Below are 19890 nucleotides of genomic sequence, written 5' to 3'. Positions count from 1 at the left end.
ACAATTATTGGCACCCCTAGAAATTCTTATGAGTTAAATATCTCTGAAGTATATTCCCATTCATATTCACAATTTTGAGCGCTCCAGGGCAATTATGAACATGAAATTATCCAGCCATGGCTTCCTGTTTCACAGGAATATAAATAGGAGGGAAAACAAAGCCCAAATTCCCTTAATCATCCATCACAATGAGAAAAACCAAAGAATATATTTCTGATGTGCAGCAAAAGATAATTGAGCTTCACAAATTAGTGAAGTGGCTTTAAGAAATTATCTAGAGCAGTGAAAATTCCCATTTACACCATCAGGGCAATAATTAAGAATTTCCAATCAACAAAAAATGTTATGAAACTGCCTGGAAGAGGAAGTGTGTCTATATCGTCCTAATGCACGGTGAGGAGGAGAGTTTGAGTGGCTAAAGACTCTCCAAGGACCACAGCTAGAGAATTGCAGAAAATAGTTGAGTCTCGGGGTCAGAAATCCTTTAAAAAAAAATTTGTCAAACAGCACCTACACCACATGTTGTTTGGGAGGATTTCAAGAAAAATTCTCCTAGCTCATCCAAAAACAAACTCCAGCATATTCAGTTATCAGACACGACTGGAACTTCAAATGGGACTGGCTTCTATGGTCAGATATAACTAAAAAAATTAGCTTTTTAGCAGAAAACACTCAAGATGGGTTTGGTGAACACGGGGATAAAATGCTTTTTTTGTGTACAATGAAATATACTGCTGTATTTTTTATGTTGTGGGGCCTATATTTCTGCGGGAGGTCCTGGACATCTTGTTTAGACACATGGCATCTTTGATTCTATCAAATACCAACAGATAAAAATCAGTAAGTGACTGACTCTGTTAGAAATCTTATAATGGGCCATGTTTGGATCTTCCAACCGTACAATAATCCAAACACAAACCGACCATGACTGTGTGTGTATATATATATATTAATATAAAAAAATCTTATATATTGTTTTTTTTATCAATACTAAATATATCAATATTTCAGTATTCCTGTACTTTTAATAAAAAAAAACTTCTAGTTTAGTATGCCAGAAATATTGAAATTGAATTGTTTCCATTCAGTTGATTTCTTTGTCTCTTGTTTGATAAAGGCGGAGGATTCAGGTCCCCTGGAGGTGATGGTGGATTCCGTGGACGAGGGGGTGGTCGTGGTACTCCTAGAGGCCGAGGAGGACGAGGAGGGTTCAGAGGGGGCATAAAGGTGACTGTAGAGCCCCATAGACATGAAGGTGGGTCATCAACATTACAACATTCTCAAATGCAGACAATAGGCTAGTCAACAACATTTTGGAGTTGCTTTTGTTTCTGAGAATGTGTTAACCATGTTCCGTTTAAAATTCCAGGAGTTTTTATCTGCCGTGGTAAAGAGGACGCCCTGGTCACAAAGAACATGGTGGTTGGAGATTCTGTGTATGGAGAGAAGAGAATAAGTGTTGAGGTGAGCTTATAGAATGTCTTTAATGCTCACTTTAATGCTCAAGTAGTTATAGAAAGCATTGCATTCATTACATGTTCTTTTTTTTTTTCCTGATGTAAGGAAGGGGAAACTAAAATTGAGTACAGAGCATGGAATCCTTTCCGTTCGAAGCTGGCCGCAGCCATTTTAGGTGGTGTTGACCAGATCCACATCAAGCCAGGAGTGAAGGTCATGTACTTAGGAGCCGCATCAGGAACTACTGTATCCCATGTTTCTGACATTGTTGGACCGGTATGTGTCTTTTTTTCTTTACAATTGTTAAAGTCCAAGTCTGCATAGACCAGCATCAAATATAAAACACTGAAACATTAAAGTGTGTGTTTTCTGCATAATACTGTGTATTGTAATAATTTAGGTGTCTAAATATAAAGCTGGGATGGTATTTTTACATAGGAAAAAAAGTTTAAACACATTAGAGCTCAAAGTAGAATCACTTTACAATTATTCTAATAGCAAAACAGCTAAACAGGCAGTGATGTAGAAGCAGGTGTTGATCATCTTCTGCGGAGGCGGGGTTTAGCCACACTATTACATCATAAAGTGGCACATTCCACAACCTGTCATTTTGGCAGATTGGCTTCAATATAAGATGTTTTTAGACTAACAAGAAAGTTCTGAAACTTACAAGATGTTTTTATAGTACAATGATCTTTTAAATGTCAAAAGATCAAGGGAATTTTGATTTCTCAGTTCATGACCCCTTTAATATTAATTTGTTTAATTTCTGGAAGCATCGTTTGAACTTTTCTGATTTTCTTTCATTTTCTCCTCATAGGAGGGGTTGGTGTACGCTGTCGAGTTCTCCCACAGATCAGGCAGAGACTTGCTGAATGTGGCGAAAAAGAGAACCAACATTATTCCCATCATTGAAGATGCACGGCACCCGCACAAATACCGCATGCTTGTTGGTAAGTTACTGTGATGTGAACATTCGAAAGATAACAAATGCACATTACCAGGTAGTTTAATAAAGCACTGCCCTGTTTTTTTTTCAGGTATGGTGGATGTTATATTTGCTGATGTTGCTCAGCCTGACCAAACAAGAATCGTCGCCCTCAATGCACACAATTTCCTGAAGAATGGAGGACATTTCGTTATTTCCATCAAGGTGAAATAAATATAATGCTGCCATGTCGACATTGGTCATGTTTTTGCTGCAAGTATTTATCAGTCTTCACTTGTTAACTTGTAAACTTAACTTGTTTTTTCTTCATCAGGCTAACTGCATTGATTCAACAGCTGCTCCAGAGGCAGTGTTTGCATCAGAGGTTAAGAAGATGAGCGCTGAAAACATGAAACCTCAGGAGCAGCTGACACTGGAGCCATATGAGAGAGATCACGCAGTTGTTGTGGGAATCTACAGGTGAGTCTTGATGCGTAACCTTAGAACTATGCAGGAACTTTCTTAATATAAGAAATAGGGCTGGGTTTTGACACAAATTTCACTATTCGATTCGATTCTCATTCACAAGCTTGAGATTCGATTCAATATCGATTATTTTGGATATATATCAGTTACAGTACATACCAAATTCTCAAGGGAAAAAAATCTCAACTAATGCTGTAAAATATACATGAGAGTCAGTTAGTACTACATTACTATAATATTGAAGGTTAAAATTGATTTGTTAATTACACTTAATGAAGTTTTTAAAATAAGTTACAATTACATAATATTTTTACTTCAATTCGGGGTTTTTTTTATGTATATATAAACATGGTAGCTGTCATAAAAACCTGATGGATTTATTCAAACATAAATTAAACATTGAAGAACAGTATATGGTGCATATATTTAGCAAAATGCCCCTCTCTACAGTTTATTTTTCTATTTATGGTCACCAAATATGTTTTTCTGAGGTAAATGTGACGTCATGTGACATTGTTTACAAGCCTTTATATTGACATCTTTGCGCGGCTGAAACACTGATTGAGGATTGAACCTGGGAATACGGATTGTAAAGTTGTACTCTTTTAACTTACCTTCAGATGTTTAGTCATGTTTATTTTGTGCTGAAACTGGTATTAATGTGGAGGAGATGATCAGTTCACGTGCACCTTGCCGCATCTGTTGAACTGAGGAGCTACAGCGATCTGTCACTACACATTAAACCGCGCCAAAACGGCATTAATTGTTTGAATACTGCAATACAATGGACAATGTGAAATCTGAGACTTTGTTTCATATTAAAAGTACCAAAGCACAATGCTTATTGCGATATGTTGGATGGGAAGTGCCCTTCAACGTTCCGGCCATTAACTGAAAACAGGCTAGACTATTGATTCTTGGGATTTAAGAATCGATATCATTCCGTAAAAATGAGAATCGATTAATAGAGATATCGATATTTTTTTACCCAGCCCTAATAAGAAAGCATGTTTGCCCATAATGTGACCCCTGGTTTGTGCAGGTTTGTATTTAGGCCTGAATAGTTTTGGTCTGAAATGTTTTTTATTGTTTAAAAAAAAAAAAAAAAAAATCTAATGTTTTCACATTTTTTTTGCAGACCACCTCCCAAGCAAAAGAAGTGAGGTTTCTCTGTGGAAATTTTCGTCACTAGTCACATCCTCCCTTTACGCCTGAAATATCTGCTTCTGCCACTAGATGAACCCACGGTTTGCAGAAGACAAAAGACTGATGTAACAACCATTTTCTGTGTCCACCAGGTTGGGAGTGTATCCCTTTGTACCTGATTGGCACAGGCAACATATTCTTTATGGAGAGTAACTCGAGTCCTGTTTTTTCCTTTGTATGATCATCCTCTGTCTTGTAATATACTGTACTGAGAGATGAATTTTGTGTTTTGCTTGTAGAAATTATTGGAAGCTAGATGTGTTATGTTAACTAAATCAACAGTTTTCCAAAGCATACGTTTGTTATTGTTTCTTTTGAATATTTTTAGTAAAAAAAATTAATCCAATGTCACATTGTTTACAGTCTATCTGTATTTTGTTTGTACCTCTAAATCGCCGTTTTCAAGAAGCTTCTTGTTGTGATGCTGTTTCAGAAGTATTAATATAAACCCATATCACCAACTCTAAAAAAGGCATTTGTTCAGCTAGTCTAAGCTTGATTGCTGTTCTTTTCTGGTTTTCTCTCAGCCTGGCCATATCACAAGTGCCCAAAACCCCCTTATGAAACAAGTAGATACTCGAGCAAACTAGTTTATGATGAGTTAAACTTTTTTTCTTTCTTACAAGGCACTGTGTGAGGCATGTCTTTGTTAAAGAAATTGTTAGTAATCTGAATTAAAGGTTCAGATGCTTCATTGTCCAGAAGTTCTGTGATTGTAAAAATTCATAAAAAAAATCATACAAATTCTAATTCAATAAGTTTGTTCAGTTCATTGTAAAAATTCAATACGTTTATTCAGTTCGTTGCTTAAAAGTTAAGGTTGAAATTACATAGGTTGATCATCATAATCTCAAACAGAATATAAGATTAATTCTAATGCACATCAATGTTGCCCGTCTCTGCCCAAATGCAAAATCCAGCTATATCTGCACCTCCGTCGATCAAAGGCCTTAAATAATTAAAATTAAAATAATAATGCTGCATTTAGATTTTAAAAAGACCTGTGAAAATGGTATATATGGTTTGATGTAGCCATTGTAATCTCTGTCAACATTTAGTAATTGGAAACGTCACTGTGGTTATTACTATAAGATCAAAATCAACGATTTGCAACGTAAAAACATTAGTTTTCTGTCACGTAATTTTTTTTAAAGATATGTGTTTATTATGTGTAGAAATCGTGGCCGCAGAATGGAAGCAATAAAACTTACATTTCAGAAAAACAACTATGCTACGCTTCTAGGAACCAGTTATGTAGATCTTGCGTGAGGGGATCAAATATGCGGTTGCACAATGGAGAGCAGCTTGGACAGCGCAAGTATCAGAAGAACTAAAGAGGAGAAAAAACTGCTTCGAAGGCAGATTAAAGCCAGTCACACATTATTGAAACGCGAGGGCATAAGCACAGTGTCATATCCCACAAAGGTACTTACGAAGCTTCTTTTGACGAAGTGTCAGTAGAATATGAATCGACCAAATTACACAGTCGAGTTTAAATAGCCAGTAGTAACGTTACTGCTGTTAGTTTCATTATGTCTGTGTGTCTGAATACTCAATACGTTTTTTTACAGTGTATAAGCTGCTACTAAATCTACAGACTTTATTTTAAATTGATGCTAAACAATTATGAAAGATATAAATAATTTGTGGCTTTCCCAGTCAAAACCATAGATATTTATACATATCTACGGTCAAGACACCATCAGTTATTATTGTGAATTAATAATGGATAAAAGTTATTATTCTAAGTTGTGTGTTTCTGCATATCTCATGCAGTAACACGGGTGTTGATGAAGTTTGTCAAATGGTGAAATATGCAGTTCATTGCTTTGCATAAATGGCTCATAAAAGCTGTCAGTAATGTGTATGTTCATGAATGTCTGTTATGTAGCATCTGGTGGTGTCTAATGGAGGTTTGGGGAATGGAGTGAGCAGAGAGTCGCTGCTGCAGGTTCTTAAAGAGGGAGGTACTGTTGAGTCTATCCTCACCCCTCCAGCGAAACCATATGCATTTGTAACATACTCTTCAACTGAGGCAGGCCAGAATGCATATACACTCCTCAATGGACGAGCGCCGCAGTGTCACGATCAAAGTGTGACACTTCATTTGAGTTATGTTGAGAAAGGTGTGTCACTTGACTGACTCGTATTTATAATCATATTCAATGAGCCTTAAAACGAAGTGTTTCTAATGGATCTCAACTGTCAGTGGACAGTGACAGGAGTGTATCCTGTGCTTTGCCTGCTGGTCTGTCAGTGTTGGAGGATTTTGTGTCTCCAGAGGAGGAGCTGTAGCTGCTACAGGCTGTTGATTGGGCGGCACATACTGATGAAGTCACGGGTAAGAGATACTTGACAGCCTCAGTTAGAATTATTACAAATCAGCAACAAAAAAACTAAATAAATCTATCACATTGTTTAATCCTCTTTGTTACATATTCACGTATAGCGGAGTTATGAAGGCAAACCTATTCAGATATTTATTAGTTGTCATGATAATAATAATGTTTATTTTTGTATTGCAGTGCAGAAAGCTTTAAAACAGAAGAGTGAAGCATTATGGGTTTGAGTTTCGGTACGATAATAATAACGCAGATAAAGACAAGCCCTTACCAGGTGGTAAGTATGAAAATTCCACATTTTTTTGCATCACATTTTTTGTGATGATGATATGTATGTATATGTGTGTGTTTTTAAAATCTTTTTAAAGAAGTCCTTAATACCCAATTATTATCTAAATGCAGTAACATAATAAAATAACGTGTAAAACAACTTTTCTATTTGAATGTTTTAATATGTAATTTATTCCTGTAATGACTGAATTTAGTATTATCAGTGTTGAAGACTGTTGAGCTGCTTAATATTTTAGTGGAAAATATGATACAATTTTTCAGGAAACCCTGCATTTATTTAAAATAGTCATTTTTGGTCAGATTATAAATGTCTTTACTCTCTCTTTTGATCAATTTATTGCAGCATTGCTGAATAAAAGTGTTAGTTTTCTCCAAATATTTGAATGGTAGCGTATTTATATTTACATATAATGTAAGTATTATAATCTAAGTATCTAATTAATCTAAAATTGAACAGACACCTGTCATTTCAGGCCTGCCGGCAGAATGTGATGCTCTGCTACAAAGGTGTTTGGCTGATGGCCACATAAGTGTCCTTCCAGACCAGCTCACTATAAACCAATAGCAAAGTGAACAAGGTAGTAGCTCATGTATTTGTGCAGCTTAGGGGAGATTTATTTCTACTTATAGGACTAAATGTTATTGTCTGGTACAGGGATTCCCCCTCATATAGACACACACTCTGCATTTGAGGACACCATCCTTTCCTCTCGGAGCAAAGGTACGAATAAATGAAGCACTGAAATGCCAGTAATTATGGATTATAAGGATATGTTTATTTTTGGGAATATGTTTATGTTTTTCATACATTAGTATTATTAGTGGGGCAGGGCATTCTGTTACACCAGGCCTGTTTGTAGCCTTATTGATTGGTTATGGTACAGCATTATTGATTATCTGATTTTCAATTGTCAAAACAAAGATGGAGATGGAAAATTAACCTCATGATTTTCTTACATGGATAAATATAATCATCTTGCTATTTCCGTATAGACAGTAATGGACTTTAAACATCCTGATGGACGTTCTGTCGCTGTGGTGCTGCCAGAGCGAAGTCTGCTGGTGATGAAAGGAGAGAGCCGTTATCTGTGGACTCACGGGTGAGAAACATTGATAATGAGAAGAAATGTGAGAAGAAAATCAGAAAATGATTTCTGAAGGATCACGTGACACTGAAGGCTGGAATAATGGCTGATAAAAATTCAGCTTTGCCATCACAGAAATAAATGACATTTTAAAATATATTAAAGTAGAGTTATTTTAAATTGTAATAATATTATCAAATAAATGCAGTCTTTGTTAGTATAAGACTTCTTTCAAAAACACAAAAAAAAATCTTACTGACCTCAAACTTTTGAACATTAGTGTATTTTGTTTGACAAACATTTTACTTTGATAATGTAATCATTCGTTCTTCTGGGCCTGTATTCATGAAAATTCTTAGTGCAAAGAGTTGCTCCTAGTTACAAAATTCTAAGAAAATTGAGAAAAGTGGACGATTCCCCTTGAAATCAAAGAGAAGACCCTAGTAAAAATAAGTTTTTTCAGCATCCTAATCCTTAAAAGAGCTGTTGAGGTCAAAAAGTGTTAGGAGTAGGGAGGAAGACTTCTATGAGGCTTACAAGTTTCTTTATACTATAGCAGAGGAGAAACTGGCCGAAAGATGCAGAGGGAGAACAGTGACTTAAGACGCTAGATTCGATCGTGTAGCTCTTAAAAATGTATAAGCTCTTTAGTCACAGTAGTGTTTCTAATGCTAAAATATAATTATTGTTGAGATTTAATGGATTCAAAGATAGATCGCACAAAAGTTTCATCAAAAGCAAGTCTTTGGGAACAAATAACAAGTCAATAGCGACAGAGACTGTGGAAAAGTACATAAAAACAATGCCAGCAAGAATACAAGCTGTTATCAAGGTCAAAGGAGGCCACGTTTTTTTTGTTATTATGTGTGAATAAAGACTATTTAGTTATTTCAGTTTGTTATTTGTCCAATAAATGACAATACAATTTTTAGTTTTAAAAAAAGTTTTTGACAGATTCCTATAATATTTGTTTTCTCTATTATGATAGGTGGTCTAATAAACATGCATAAATATATACACACACATATATAAATATATATAAATGTTCCTGTGGCTCAGTGGTAGAGCATTGCGTTAGTAGTGCAAAAGGTCGTGGGTTCAATTCCCAGGGAACACACATACTGGTAAAAAATAAAAAAAATTGTATAGCCTGAATGCACTGTAAGTCACTTTGGATAAAAGCGTCTGCTAAATGTAAATATAAATAAATGTATACATATATTATATGAAGGTTTTTGTCTTTTCCTCACTCAGACTTGCTCTCAGATTGGTCCTGAATCACTCTTAAGCTAAGACTCCTAGTTAGAAATGTTTAAGCTAAATTAGGAGCTCTCTAAGAAGATTCTTATAAGCTTTAAGTATATGGACCCTAGTGTTTAAGAATAATAGTATCTCTCTGGCTTTCTTATTACCTCCCCATTACCCCCCATGAAAAATGTCAAAAAATGTGATTCCTGTATTCTTCTTTCTCAAACAGTTGTGCATTTTCGATTTCCATGGTTAATGTTAAATTGATCTTAAATCCAATATAAATCACTTTGAATCAAAACATCTTCCAAATACATAAATGTACGTAAAAAATGTAGTCTGTACATAATACTGAACAAACTGTAGGTGTTCTTAGGAGAGAAGACAGGCTGCTGTCAGAGAGCTGGTCCGGTTATTAAAGGTGGGAGGAAGAGCTCTGATCTACGTTTGGGCCATGGAGCAGGAATACAACAACCAGAAATCAAAATATCTGAAAGAAAGAACAACTGGAACTAGTATGGAGAGAAGCGATGAGCTTAAAACTGAAGAAAATAAGTCCAACCAACAGGAGGGGCATGATAGGAAAATAAGTACAGATGTGAAATGCATAGAGGAGCAGAATGTGACACAACCCAGAATCCACATCCATACTAACCGCACAGCTTTCCTTTCCCAAGATCTCCTGGTGCCGTGGCACTTAAAAGGTAATGCGGAGAAGAACAAGGGAGCAGTGAGTGGAAGCATGAACAGCCACTTAGACAACACGAGTCAGGGGCCTGTATTTCACCGCTATTATCATGTCTTCCAGCAGGGAGAGCTGGAGGAGATGTGTAGTGGTGTGACAGGTGTTGAAGTGCTTAGGAGCTACCATGATCAGGGTAACTGGTGTGTGGAACTGGACAAGACACATGGTAATTCTTCAAAGAATGGTATTGCATAGGAAAAAATACATTCTAATTTATTGAATAAATGCATTTTTAAACTGTACATTTGAATTTTTTCATTCATGCATGCAGTGACAGCTAATAAAACACAACCGAAGAATTGTCACTGAATATGAAATGTTTTTGTAAAGCAGTACAAAATGTTGCTTTATATGCTTTCTGGTAAAAACCTCAACTAGTTACTCTTCTGCAATGAACAACCTCACTTCAGCTGGTTTATGCCTGGATGATTTTAACAATTAACAAAGTCTACATTAATGCAATGTAAGCACCATAACTATGTCAATACATTATTATGGTACTATGTGCATGTTGTTATTATTAGTGCCCAGGCTTAAAATGTAAGGTTACTATTTACTACAGTATGCATACGGGGGTCTCTACAGTACTGTTCAAAAGTTTAGGGTTGGTGAGAAAATTTTTTTTTTTTACGTTTTTGAAAGACGTCTCATGCTCACCAAGGCTGCATTTATTAAAATCACAAATACAGTAAAACAGTGATATTTTTTTGATCAATTGAACGCAACCTTGCTTAATATAAGTATTAATTTCTTTAAAAAATAAAATGTTCACTGATCCCAAATGTTTGAACAGTAGTGTATACTTGACCTGAAAAGGTTGTTACTCGTTTTCACTGCTGTTGAACCCACTGTGCTGTTTTTGTACACCACTAGGTGGCGTCGCATCGGAATGTAATGCAGAGGTAAAGGTGGTGCTGTGAACTTTCACCTTGAATTTGATGACGAACTTCCTGCATGTTTACATTTTAGTAACCGACCGAGGTTGACTTAGCTGGCGACCCGTTTCATTTATATCCAGTTTAAAGACATACTTTTGCGTTTAGTCTTTAACTACGGTTGGTCTCACACATGAAGACATAAAGGCCATTTCATGACAGACTTTGAGTCTTAACGTCCCCACAAAAATCCTACAGTGCACCTAAAAGGTTATGAACCAAGAATCCTATAAATATGTTTGGTGTGAATGTCTCGCGTGGGGGGAGTTGGTCACATCTGAGACCTTGTCTTTTTATCCCATTGGCACATGACACATCTAGACTGTTTTAAATGGTACCCTCGGGCTGAAACAATGAGGAATTCATGTAATGGTTTTGAAACAGATGTACATAAAGACCTCGGGTAACTTGATCAGTTTCACATCCACTGCAAGACCCGACCCTTCTTCGATAAAGCTTTCTTGAAGAAGTACCCCATTAGTGACTTGACTTTGAGCACTATAAAATAACTAATAAAAACGTTTATAAAATAACAATTAAAAAAAAGTAATCGCTACAGAATAAAAACGTTTTGGGTTTCATGCAAGAAAAAATATTATACAATATACTCAATATGACCAAAGTAGTGTAATAAGCTCGTTTGTTTAATCGGTTATGAGCTCGTGGAGCCTGTAACCGACCTTCGCAGCAAAGATGTGCGTTTGTAAAGCCGTAAAAATAATATTCAAGTTAATGGGACGAAAGGGCACTTTTCTGAGAAAACAATAATAATAATAGCTTAAACTGGTTCGTTGGTGTTATCCAGGTCTTTTAGCCTTACCAAGCTGGTCTGCTCAGTTGAAAATGCTCTAAACTTCGGACTGACCAGCAAACCGTCCTGTTTAAACTGTTTGTATCTTGATAACGAAACCTATGAAAACAACATTTGGAAAAACTTCCCAAGTACTTCATCAAATCATTGTCTTGTCCCAAATCGGTTGTGCCGAAATATAAATGTTGAGCTAAATTAAGATAAAAAGTTTCCTTAGTCACAACCATGTATGGTCGCAGACTAGCTCTGTTACTGAGCTGCTTCACATCTCCATTGTTCATCTGCCTTGGCTTCAAGCAGCCTATCACTTTCTAATAGCTTGAGACGGGCCAAAAAGGCACTCCAGTGCTCGTTTTCTAAATTATTGTTCCCGTAAAAGCATCGTTTTCCTCCCCTACACAGGCCAATGCCGAGGCAGATCACGCTAACAGCCGCTGGGTGCAACCCGTTGTCGGGTTTGTTTAGGCGGCCATTTTGTGAACACTGCACACACTGAGGCGAGCGCGCTTTGTAGCGGGGACGCGCTTTACCGTGCAGACCCTCGCTAAGCGACGAGCAGCCGCGGAGCCGATCCGAGATTAACGGGCAGTGAGGGGGGGTCCCTGGCGAATGCACATCGCTAATTGTGGCGGTGCGACGAAGAAACCCCGGTTTTTAGTTCATCCGGTTTTCTTTCTTTTTCTTTTTTTCATTTAATCACTCTTCTTCTCAGCCCTCCACCCCCTCTCTGCTGCTGCAACACCACCGCGAGCGACCCGCTACTACACTGCCGCTGCTGGGCGATGTGATCGCGGTTAGCCTGAGCGCTAGCCGCCGAGAGCCACACACCACCACCGCTACTACCCGACTGAACGCGATCTTTGTCTGAGGGGAGACACCACATCAAGGCGGACTATCGCGGAGCACCGAGAGCCGGTTGTCACGGTTGTCATCGGACTGGCGGTTGGCCGCGCCGGGGGTTTGAAGACGCTCCTGCCGCGCTCATTTGTGCTTTTGGGGGACTGTGAAAAAGAAAGACAAATGTGCTGAAGAGGGATCGTAGAGCGACGACGAGACGACAGCGTGCGCGTTTCGTCTTTTTCGGGAGACGATCGTAGCAACCCGTCCGAAGGGGTGGCGGTTCGGGGGGAGGGGGTCGTTTTGCCGGGTTTTCGGTCCGCCCCGGTACCTGTGTGGCGGAGGTTCGGACGGTAGAGAGGGAATACTGGTAATGGCTGCTCCGGGAAGCTGGACACGAAGCTGAGGTAAGACTACAGTTGGTTTCTTAACACGTAAAACACTACTATCGTCTTTTTTATGCGAGGGTAACGTAACTGTTAGACGGATGCTCTCATAGGGCTCAGCCTGTTCCCTCCTCATTCCTCGCAAGACACCGTGTTCCCGAAGATGCCTGATGCACAGGCCGGGGCTTTAGGCAGGGGAATGGGGCGGGAGTGGGGACATATTCGGCTTGTTACTTCATGTAAACTGGGTCAGATGCAAAATACCACGGGCAGGTATTTAACGTTATCCTCCTGTGCCATCCAGAGAGCAGTGGCTCAACTCATGGCAGCCAGGCTGCTTGTCAGTGGACGTGATTTGCAATGATTACATCTGTTCTGAACCATTTCGATTAATAAACAGCTTATTCTGTGAGATATATATGTATAAAAAAAGCATCAGTCAAATCCATTGCAGGACTCGCGTTTGCAGCCATGCACCCATGAACATGTTCGATTAGGAGACCTTCAATGCATCTTTTCGATTATCGTTTTTCATTACTCAGATTGATGAGTCAGGTTAGCCCATCACGTTTGTTTTAGACACCCAGTCGTCATTTAATGGTTGTTTAAGAAAGAAAGAAAGAAAGAGAAAATCCCAGAGCATCAGCTCGGCCACAATTACATTAATGCAAAACTGCGGTGTTGCATGGGATGCAAATCTTGTGCACAGAATGCCTGAAAGCTGTCGAAATTTGACAGATATCATATTGGTTTTCAACGCATTGGTTAACATATTTACCGTTTGACAAAACACATGACCGTGCTAGGTCATATGTTGTGAATAAAACGCGACTTTATTCCACTGATCTCAATATATAAGGTGACGTTACAGTTTTCTTCATAATGTTCATACGTGCACGAGCGTGTTGCTTGGAGGGAGATATATGGCCAATTCTTTATTACAATCCACTTCTATAATGCATTTCAAAGGTCTCTATTTCGCCCAGTGTGTGGATGAATCTGGCTATGCCTACACCCTTCATCTCCATAGCGTTTTCTGCAAGGCTTCTGCTGTGGTGCTGAAGTAGCAGTGCCGGTTCAAAATGGACACACTTCTGCTTCTGCTCTTCTTTTGCATGTTGCCATCTCGACAAGCCTTTATACTGCATCATTAGACGTTGTCACCTTTAGGAATGGTTTAAACATGCATATTGTCACTGTGTTCGTTAGGATTCCTGCTTTGGTTATGGATCAAGTGCCTTTTTTAGAAGACAAATGGGTGGAATCATTTGGATTGTAGGTGAATCTTGGATTTAGGCTACTTTGAGGTGGAAAAAAGAGATGTATAATAGGAGACATCTTTTTACATGCACAGTACTTTTAGTTGCATTATAGGAGCCACCTGTCCCTTAAAATAGTGTCTTTTTTATCTCCCTCTCCCAAATCATCTAAACTTTTTCAAGCTTTTTTGTGCTCTTGAGCATGAATTAATCAACCCTCTCTAGTTTTTTTGGCCCCGTTATTTATTTTTAATGTGTTACAAGCTCTATTTTTGGATTTCTTTTGGTGTCCATGGCAGAGTGACACAGGGCTGTGAATAGTCCAACTAACTTCATTGTACGAAATCTTGCAATGACTGTAAAGTACTGTGGAGTTATTTTAAAGAGGGATTTTTTTTGCTGAAAAGCATTTGTTAAAACTCAATTAATTTAAAGAGATAGCCAGTGGCTTTACATGTTATATCAGGTATTTTGTGAGATCTTACAAGGCTTATTCCCTAACTTTTTAACTTTAGAAGTACAGCATCAGGCCTCAAAGGCAAGTTTTACCATGTTGCCTCAAATGAATACAATATACAGTACTTTTTACATCTGTTCTGAACCATTTCGATTAATAAACAGCTTATTCTGTGAGATATATATGTATAAAAAAAGCATCAGTCAAATCCATTGCAGGACTCGCGTTTGCAGCCATGCACCCATGAACATGTTCGATTAGGAGACCTTCAATGCATCTTTTCGATTATCGTTTTTCATTACTCAGATTGATGAGTCAGGTTAGCCCATCACGTTTGTTTTAGACACCCAGTCGTCATTTAATGGTTGTTTAAGAAATAAAGAAAGAAAGAAAGAAAGAGAAAATCCCAGAGCATCAGCTCGGCCACAATTACATTAATGCAAAACTGCGGTGTTGCATGGGATGCAAATCTTGTGCACAGAATGCCTGAAAGCTGTCGAAATTTGACAGATATCATATTGGTTTTCAACGCATTGGTTAACATATTTACCGTTTGACAAAACACATGACCGTGCTAGGTCATATGTTGTGAATAAAACGCGACTTTATTCCACTGATCTCAATATATAAGGTGACGTTACAGTTTTCTTCATAATGTTCATACGTGCACGAGCGTGTTGCTTGGAGGGAGATATATGGCCAATTCTTTATTACAATCCACTTCTATAATGCATTTCAAAGGTCTCTATTTCGCCCAGTGTGTGGATGAATCTGGCTATGCCTACACCCTTCATCTCCATAGCGTTTTCTGCAAGGCTTCTGCTGTGGTGCTGAAGTAGCAGTGCCGGTTCAAAATGGACACACTTCTGCTTCTGCTCTTCTTTTGCATGTTGCCATCTCGACAAGCCTTTATACTGCATCATTAGACGTTGTCACCTTTAGGAATGGTTTAAACATGCATATTGTCACTGTGTTCGTTAGGATTCCTGCTTTGGTTATATGGATCAAGTGCCTTTTTTAGAAGACAAATGGGTGGAATCATTTGGATTGTAGGTGAATCTTGGATTTAGGCTACTTTGAGGTGGAAAAAAGAGATGTATAATAGGAGACATCTTTTTACATGCACAGTACTTTTAGTTGCATTATAGGAGCCACCTGTCCCTTAAAATAGTGTCTTTTTTATCTCCCTCTCCCAAATCATCTAAACTTTTTCAAGCTTTTTTGTGCTCTTGAGCATGAATTAATCAACCCTCTCTATTTTTTTTGGCCCCGTTATTTATTTTTAATGTGTTACAAGCTCTATTTTTGGATTTCTTTTGGTGTCCATGGCAGAGTGACACAGGGCTGTGAATAGTCCAACTAACTTCATTGTACGAAATCTTGCAATGACTGTAAAGTACTGTGGAGTTATTTTAAAGAGGGATTTTTTTTGCTGAAAAGCATTTGTTAAAACTCAATTAATTTAAAGAGATAGCCAGTGGCTTTACATGTTATATCAGGTATTTTGTGAGATCTTACAAGGCTTATTCCCTAACTTTTTAACTTTAGAAGTACAGCATCAGGCCTCAAAGGCAAGTTTTACCATGTTGCCTCAAATGAATACAATATACAGTACTTTGTATAACAGAAACAATTTTCAGATGTGTATTCTGCGAGTACTTCCTATTGAGTGGTAGACAGGATTGCAGTTGCCGTTAATGTCACATCTCTCATTTCTGGTCGCTGACATAAACTAAACTGGGATGGACACAAGCTTGTTATCGGAGACCATCTGAGGCAGTATTCCCCGTTCATCTCGCAACATACTTCTACATTTTATAGCTCTGGGAGGAGAGGACACACACTTAAAAGTACACAGTTTACATAAACTTCTTTGATGAACAACATATTAAGCTACATTTAGGCCCTTTTTTTTGGTAGCCCACCTGGCTATCAGTATTTCAGTCCATCTGTCCCAGTGTGACTTCGCCCTTACTCTATCAGGACAAAACCCTTCACTCATCAGATGGCATATAGCGTAACGCATCGATTTGGATGTGGCTCCTAACAAGCTTTTCCTCTAAATCAAGGCTTGCATGTGGGGCCAACATGTGGCTTTGTGGATGAAAACAGTATACTGAAGTACGTTCTCCATTGAGATTGTCAAGGATCACAAAGTGTATTGCAAGGTCTGCACATCTTGAAATTTTAGAGTACAAACTTGCTCCTCCTGCTGGGCGATATGTCAAAAATATCTTATCGATAATCGCCTTTAAAAATATTGCGATATCCAATAATATCGTCTACCTAAGCCCCACCTCCACCACGCCCCACCCCCCACAAGACAACATTGCCGACATGCACCATAAACACACACCATATTCAATTTGGTCTTAATTATTGCCACAAAGTTTGGTTTTACTTTTCTTAGTTTGTGCTTAAACTAACAGAAAACATTAGCTTTGCTGTTATTTTGGTGTTGCTAATAATTTCCACTCTGTTCTTATGAAATTTGTGTCTGAAATGAATTACGTTTTGTGAGGAGAACTGTTGAGGAAAAATAATAGAACCCAGTTTTAAGTTCATCATGGTGAAGTTGGACATTCTGGCGGTGACTGTAAGAATAATAAATGCATGTTGATTTCATATAGTAATGTCTTGAATAAAATATGCCTATTTTCCGATGTTTCTCTTTCTTTTTGGCATTATCGCCTGTGTAGACACATTTCATGATGGTAAGTTTAATTTCCTTAATTATAACAATTGCAGCGTTGTTTTTAAACTTGTAGTCAAGCTATAACGTATTTGATATCATGTATGACTAAAATCATGCAGGGATTAAAAACGAATTCTGAGCAAAAACTTTAAGGTTTTTTTTTCTGGTAGCCTCTAACCTACTAGTTCGGAGGTCTCTGTTGGCCCATTTTTAAAAAAATAAAAATAACTGCTTTACTTATTTAGAAGCAGGGTAATTTAAATTTCATTTTTGTATTGTAATTTTTATCTTTTTTATTTTATTAATCAAAATACAACGCCCACAATATAATATTCAGTGCTGGGCTGCCGAAACTCAGAACACATTGAAGTTGAGGGGCAAGCTGAGATATATAATGTCTTCAGCCGTTTGCAACAAAACTTTATAGTTTTGTTGCAAATTAATTATGAATTTATAGTGTTATATCTCAGCTTAAAGGTGCAATAGGTGATTGTCTTCACAAATTTTTTTTATGCTGTTTGAACGTCTCTTCACATCACGATAGCAATCATTAAGTTAAGTGGTCTAAATGTATTTATATATTCTGTGGAAGGCGTAGGACCAAGAAATGTTTGTCCAATCAAAATGCTCAGTCCGAGCGTTTTAATTGGCTTTCCTACCTGCCTGTCAACATATGTATTAGCATACCTCTGCGCACCCAGTTCGCGTAGACAGGATACGACATCAGCGCGTTCACGCACGCTGTGCAGACAAAGCGAGATTGGCAGACAAACATCAACAACTAGGGTTGGGTACCGAAACCTGGTGCCAATATGGTACCTATGTAGCCGGTATGTACTAGAACAGAATCAGAACGCAAATTTCGGTGCCTCATTTCGGTGCCACTTAAATTCCTGAGTGATCGATTGAAATATTTGTCCTGGTTCTCCGAAATGGACGTAAGAAGCACGGGCGTCGCTAGGCCATTTTTAGCGGGGCTATAGCGATTAGCTCCATAAACTGTACACAAATTCTTGATTGCCTTAGAGTCAGTCCCCTTTAAATTCATATGAAAACGAAGGCAGACTTCGTCTCCTCCCCATCTTTCAGCGCGCTCTTCAATCCGCTGACCGCGGCAGCGCAGCGCGAGCGGACTCAAACAGAAACAGAGGACACAAGGTGTGTGCTTAATCGATAGATTGTTATAATATCTGTGTCTGTGCAGGTCTTTGTCATAAATACAGTTTACAAAAGGTCACGAGGGAGTCGGTTTCCCATCTACTGTAAAGTTTTCGCTGCGTTCACCGCTCATCACACCACAGCTGTTTCCTCCAGCGAAAATCTAGCCCTTAACACATACTTTATAAAATTATCATGTTGCTATTTTCATTTGAAAATGTAATATTTAATATAAAACATTACAGAGCATGTGGCATACCATACAGTCATTCACAGAACTGATTAAAGACAGTGACAGACAGCACCCTATCAACAACCCGATCTTCCTTCCTGGTATTGTAGTACTTTTAAAGTTTTCTCACCGGTGAATGACACCTGATGTAGCCCAGCGGTTCCCAATTCCTGTCCTCGCGCCCCCCAGATCTGCATATTTTGCATGTCTCGCTTGGTTAACACACCCGATTCAGATAACCAGCTCGTTAGAAGTGAGCTACGTGCATGAACTGTGTTCTGATCGATATGATCCCTACACAGTGTTCATTGCTCCCTACAATCTGAGCAGGGGAAATCCGTTGAAGTTTACTTCCCTTCAGAACATTCATTCACGGATTTGCACTGCGCAGCGTCTTCACACACATCACTCACACATACACGTCTTCACATCCAGTGCGAGGACTGGAATTGGGAACCGCTGATGTAGCCTATTGTAGTCATTACAGAGCATGTGGCATACCATACAGTCATTCACAGAACTGATTAAAGACAGTGACAGACAGCACCCTATCAACAACCCGATCTTCCTTCCTGGTATTGTAGTACTTTTAAAGTTTTCTCACCGGTGAATGACACCTGATGTAGCCCAGCGGTTCCCAATTCCTGTCCTCGCGCCCCCCAGATCTGCATATTTTGCATGTCTCGCTTGGTTAACACACCCGATTCAGATAACCAGCTCGTTAGAAGTGAGCTACGTGCATGAACTGTGTTCTGATCGATATGATCCCTACACAGTGTTCATTGCTCCCTACAATCTGAGCAGGGGAAATCCGTTGAAGTTTACTTCCCTTCAGAACATTCATTCACGGATTTGCACTGCGCAGCGTCTTCACACACATCACTCACACATACACGTCTTCACATCCAGTGCGAGGACTGGAATTGGGAACCGCTGATGTAGCCTATTGTAGTAATGTTGTCTCTGGTATTCTGGTCTGTGAGCGTAAATGCGTGGTTACAAAAGTGATTCAGTCAAGATCAGTGAGAGATTTTCTTTTCTTTTGTTATTTGATTAACATTAAAGGGTTAGTTCACCCAAAAATGAAAGTTCTGTCATTAATTACTCATCCTCGTGTTGTTCGAAACCTGTAAGACCTTCGTTCATTTTCGGAACACAATTTAAGATATTTTTTATGAAATATGAGGGCTCTCTAACCCTCCCATAGACAGCAAGGTAACTACCACGTACAAGGTTCAGAAAAGTACCAAGATGATCGACAAAGTAGTCCGTGTGACATCAGTGGTTCAACTGTAAAGTTACGAAGCTACGAGAATACTTTTTTGCGCAAA

The 19890-nt window shown here is 38.5% G+C and overlaps 2 protein-coding genes and 1 pseudogene across 2 annotated transcripts in view; all 3 read left to right on the top strand.

The window, feature by feature from the left end:
- The window catches only part of LOC107592227 (rRNA 2'-O-methyltransferase fibrillarin-like), a 13698-nt gene extending 8997 nt beyond the window's left edge, over nt 1-4701 (top strand). The window contains exons 3-9 of the mRNA XM_016281646.1: nt 1118-1255; nt 1370-1464; nt 1564-1734; nt 2279-2411; nt 2499-2611; nt 2721-2866; nt 4011-4701. Coding sequence (XP_016137132.1) covers nt 1118-1255; nt 1370-1464; nt 1564-1734; nt 2279-2411; nt 2499-2611; nt 2721-2866; nt 4011-4035 — 821 coding nt within the window. The 3' untranslated portion in view covers nt 4036-4701. The remainder of the gene's footprint in view (nt 1-1117; nt 1256-1369; nt 1465-1563; nt 1735-2278; nt 2412-2498; nt 2612-2720; nt 2867-4010) is intronic.
- A 670-nt stretch (nt 4702-5371) lies between these two features.
- On the top strand, nt 5372-9838 carry LOC107592216 (alkylated DNA repair protein alkB homolog 8-like; annotated as a pseudogene).
- A 2206-nt stretch (nt 9839-12044) lies between these two features.
- The window catches only part of LOC107592201 (dual specificity tyrosine-phosphorylation-regulated kinase 1B-like), a 53008-nt gene continuing 45162 nt past the window's right edge, over nt 12045-19890 (top strand). Inside the window, exon 1 of the mRNA XM_016281627.1 lies at nt 12045-12779. The gene's annotated coding sequence lies outside the window, so the exon portion shown is untranslated. The remainder of the gene's footprint in view (nt 12780-19890) is intronic.

Source organism: Sinocyclocheilus grahami, unplaced genomic scaffold (genome assembly GCF_001515645.1).
Source record: "Sinocyclocheilus grahami isolate Dianchi unplaced genomic scaffold, SAMN03320097.WGS_v1.1 scaffold9.1, whole genome shotgun sequence".
Lineage (NCBI taxonomy): Eukaryota > Metazoa > Chordata > Actinopteri > Cypriniformes > Cyprinidae > Sinocyclocheilus > Sinocyclocheilus grahami.
This window is presented reverse-complemented; position numbering and strand designations above follow the sequence as displayed.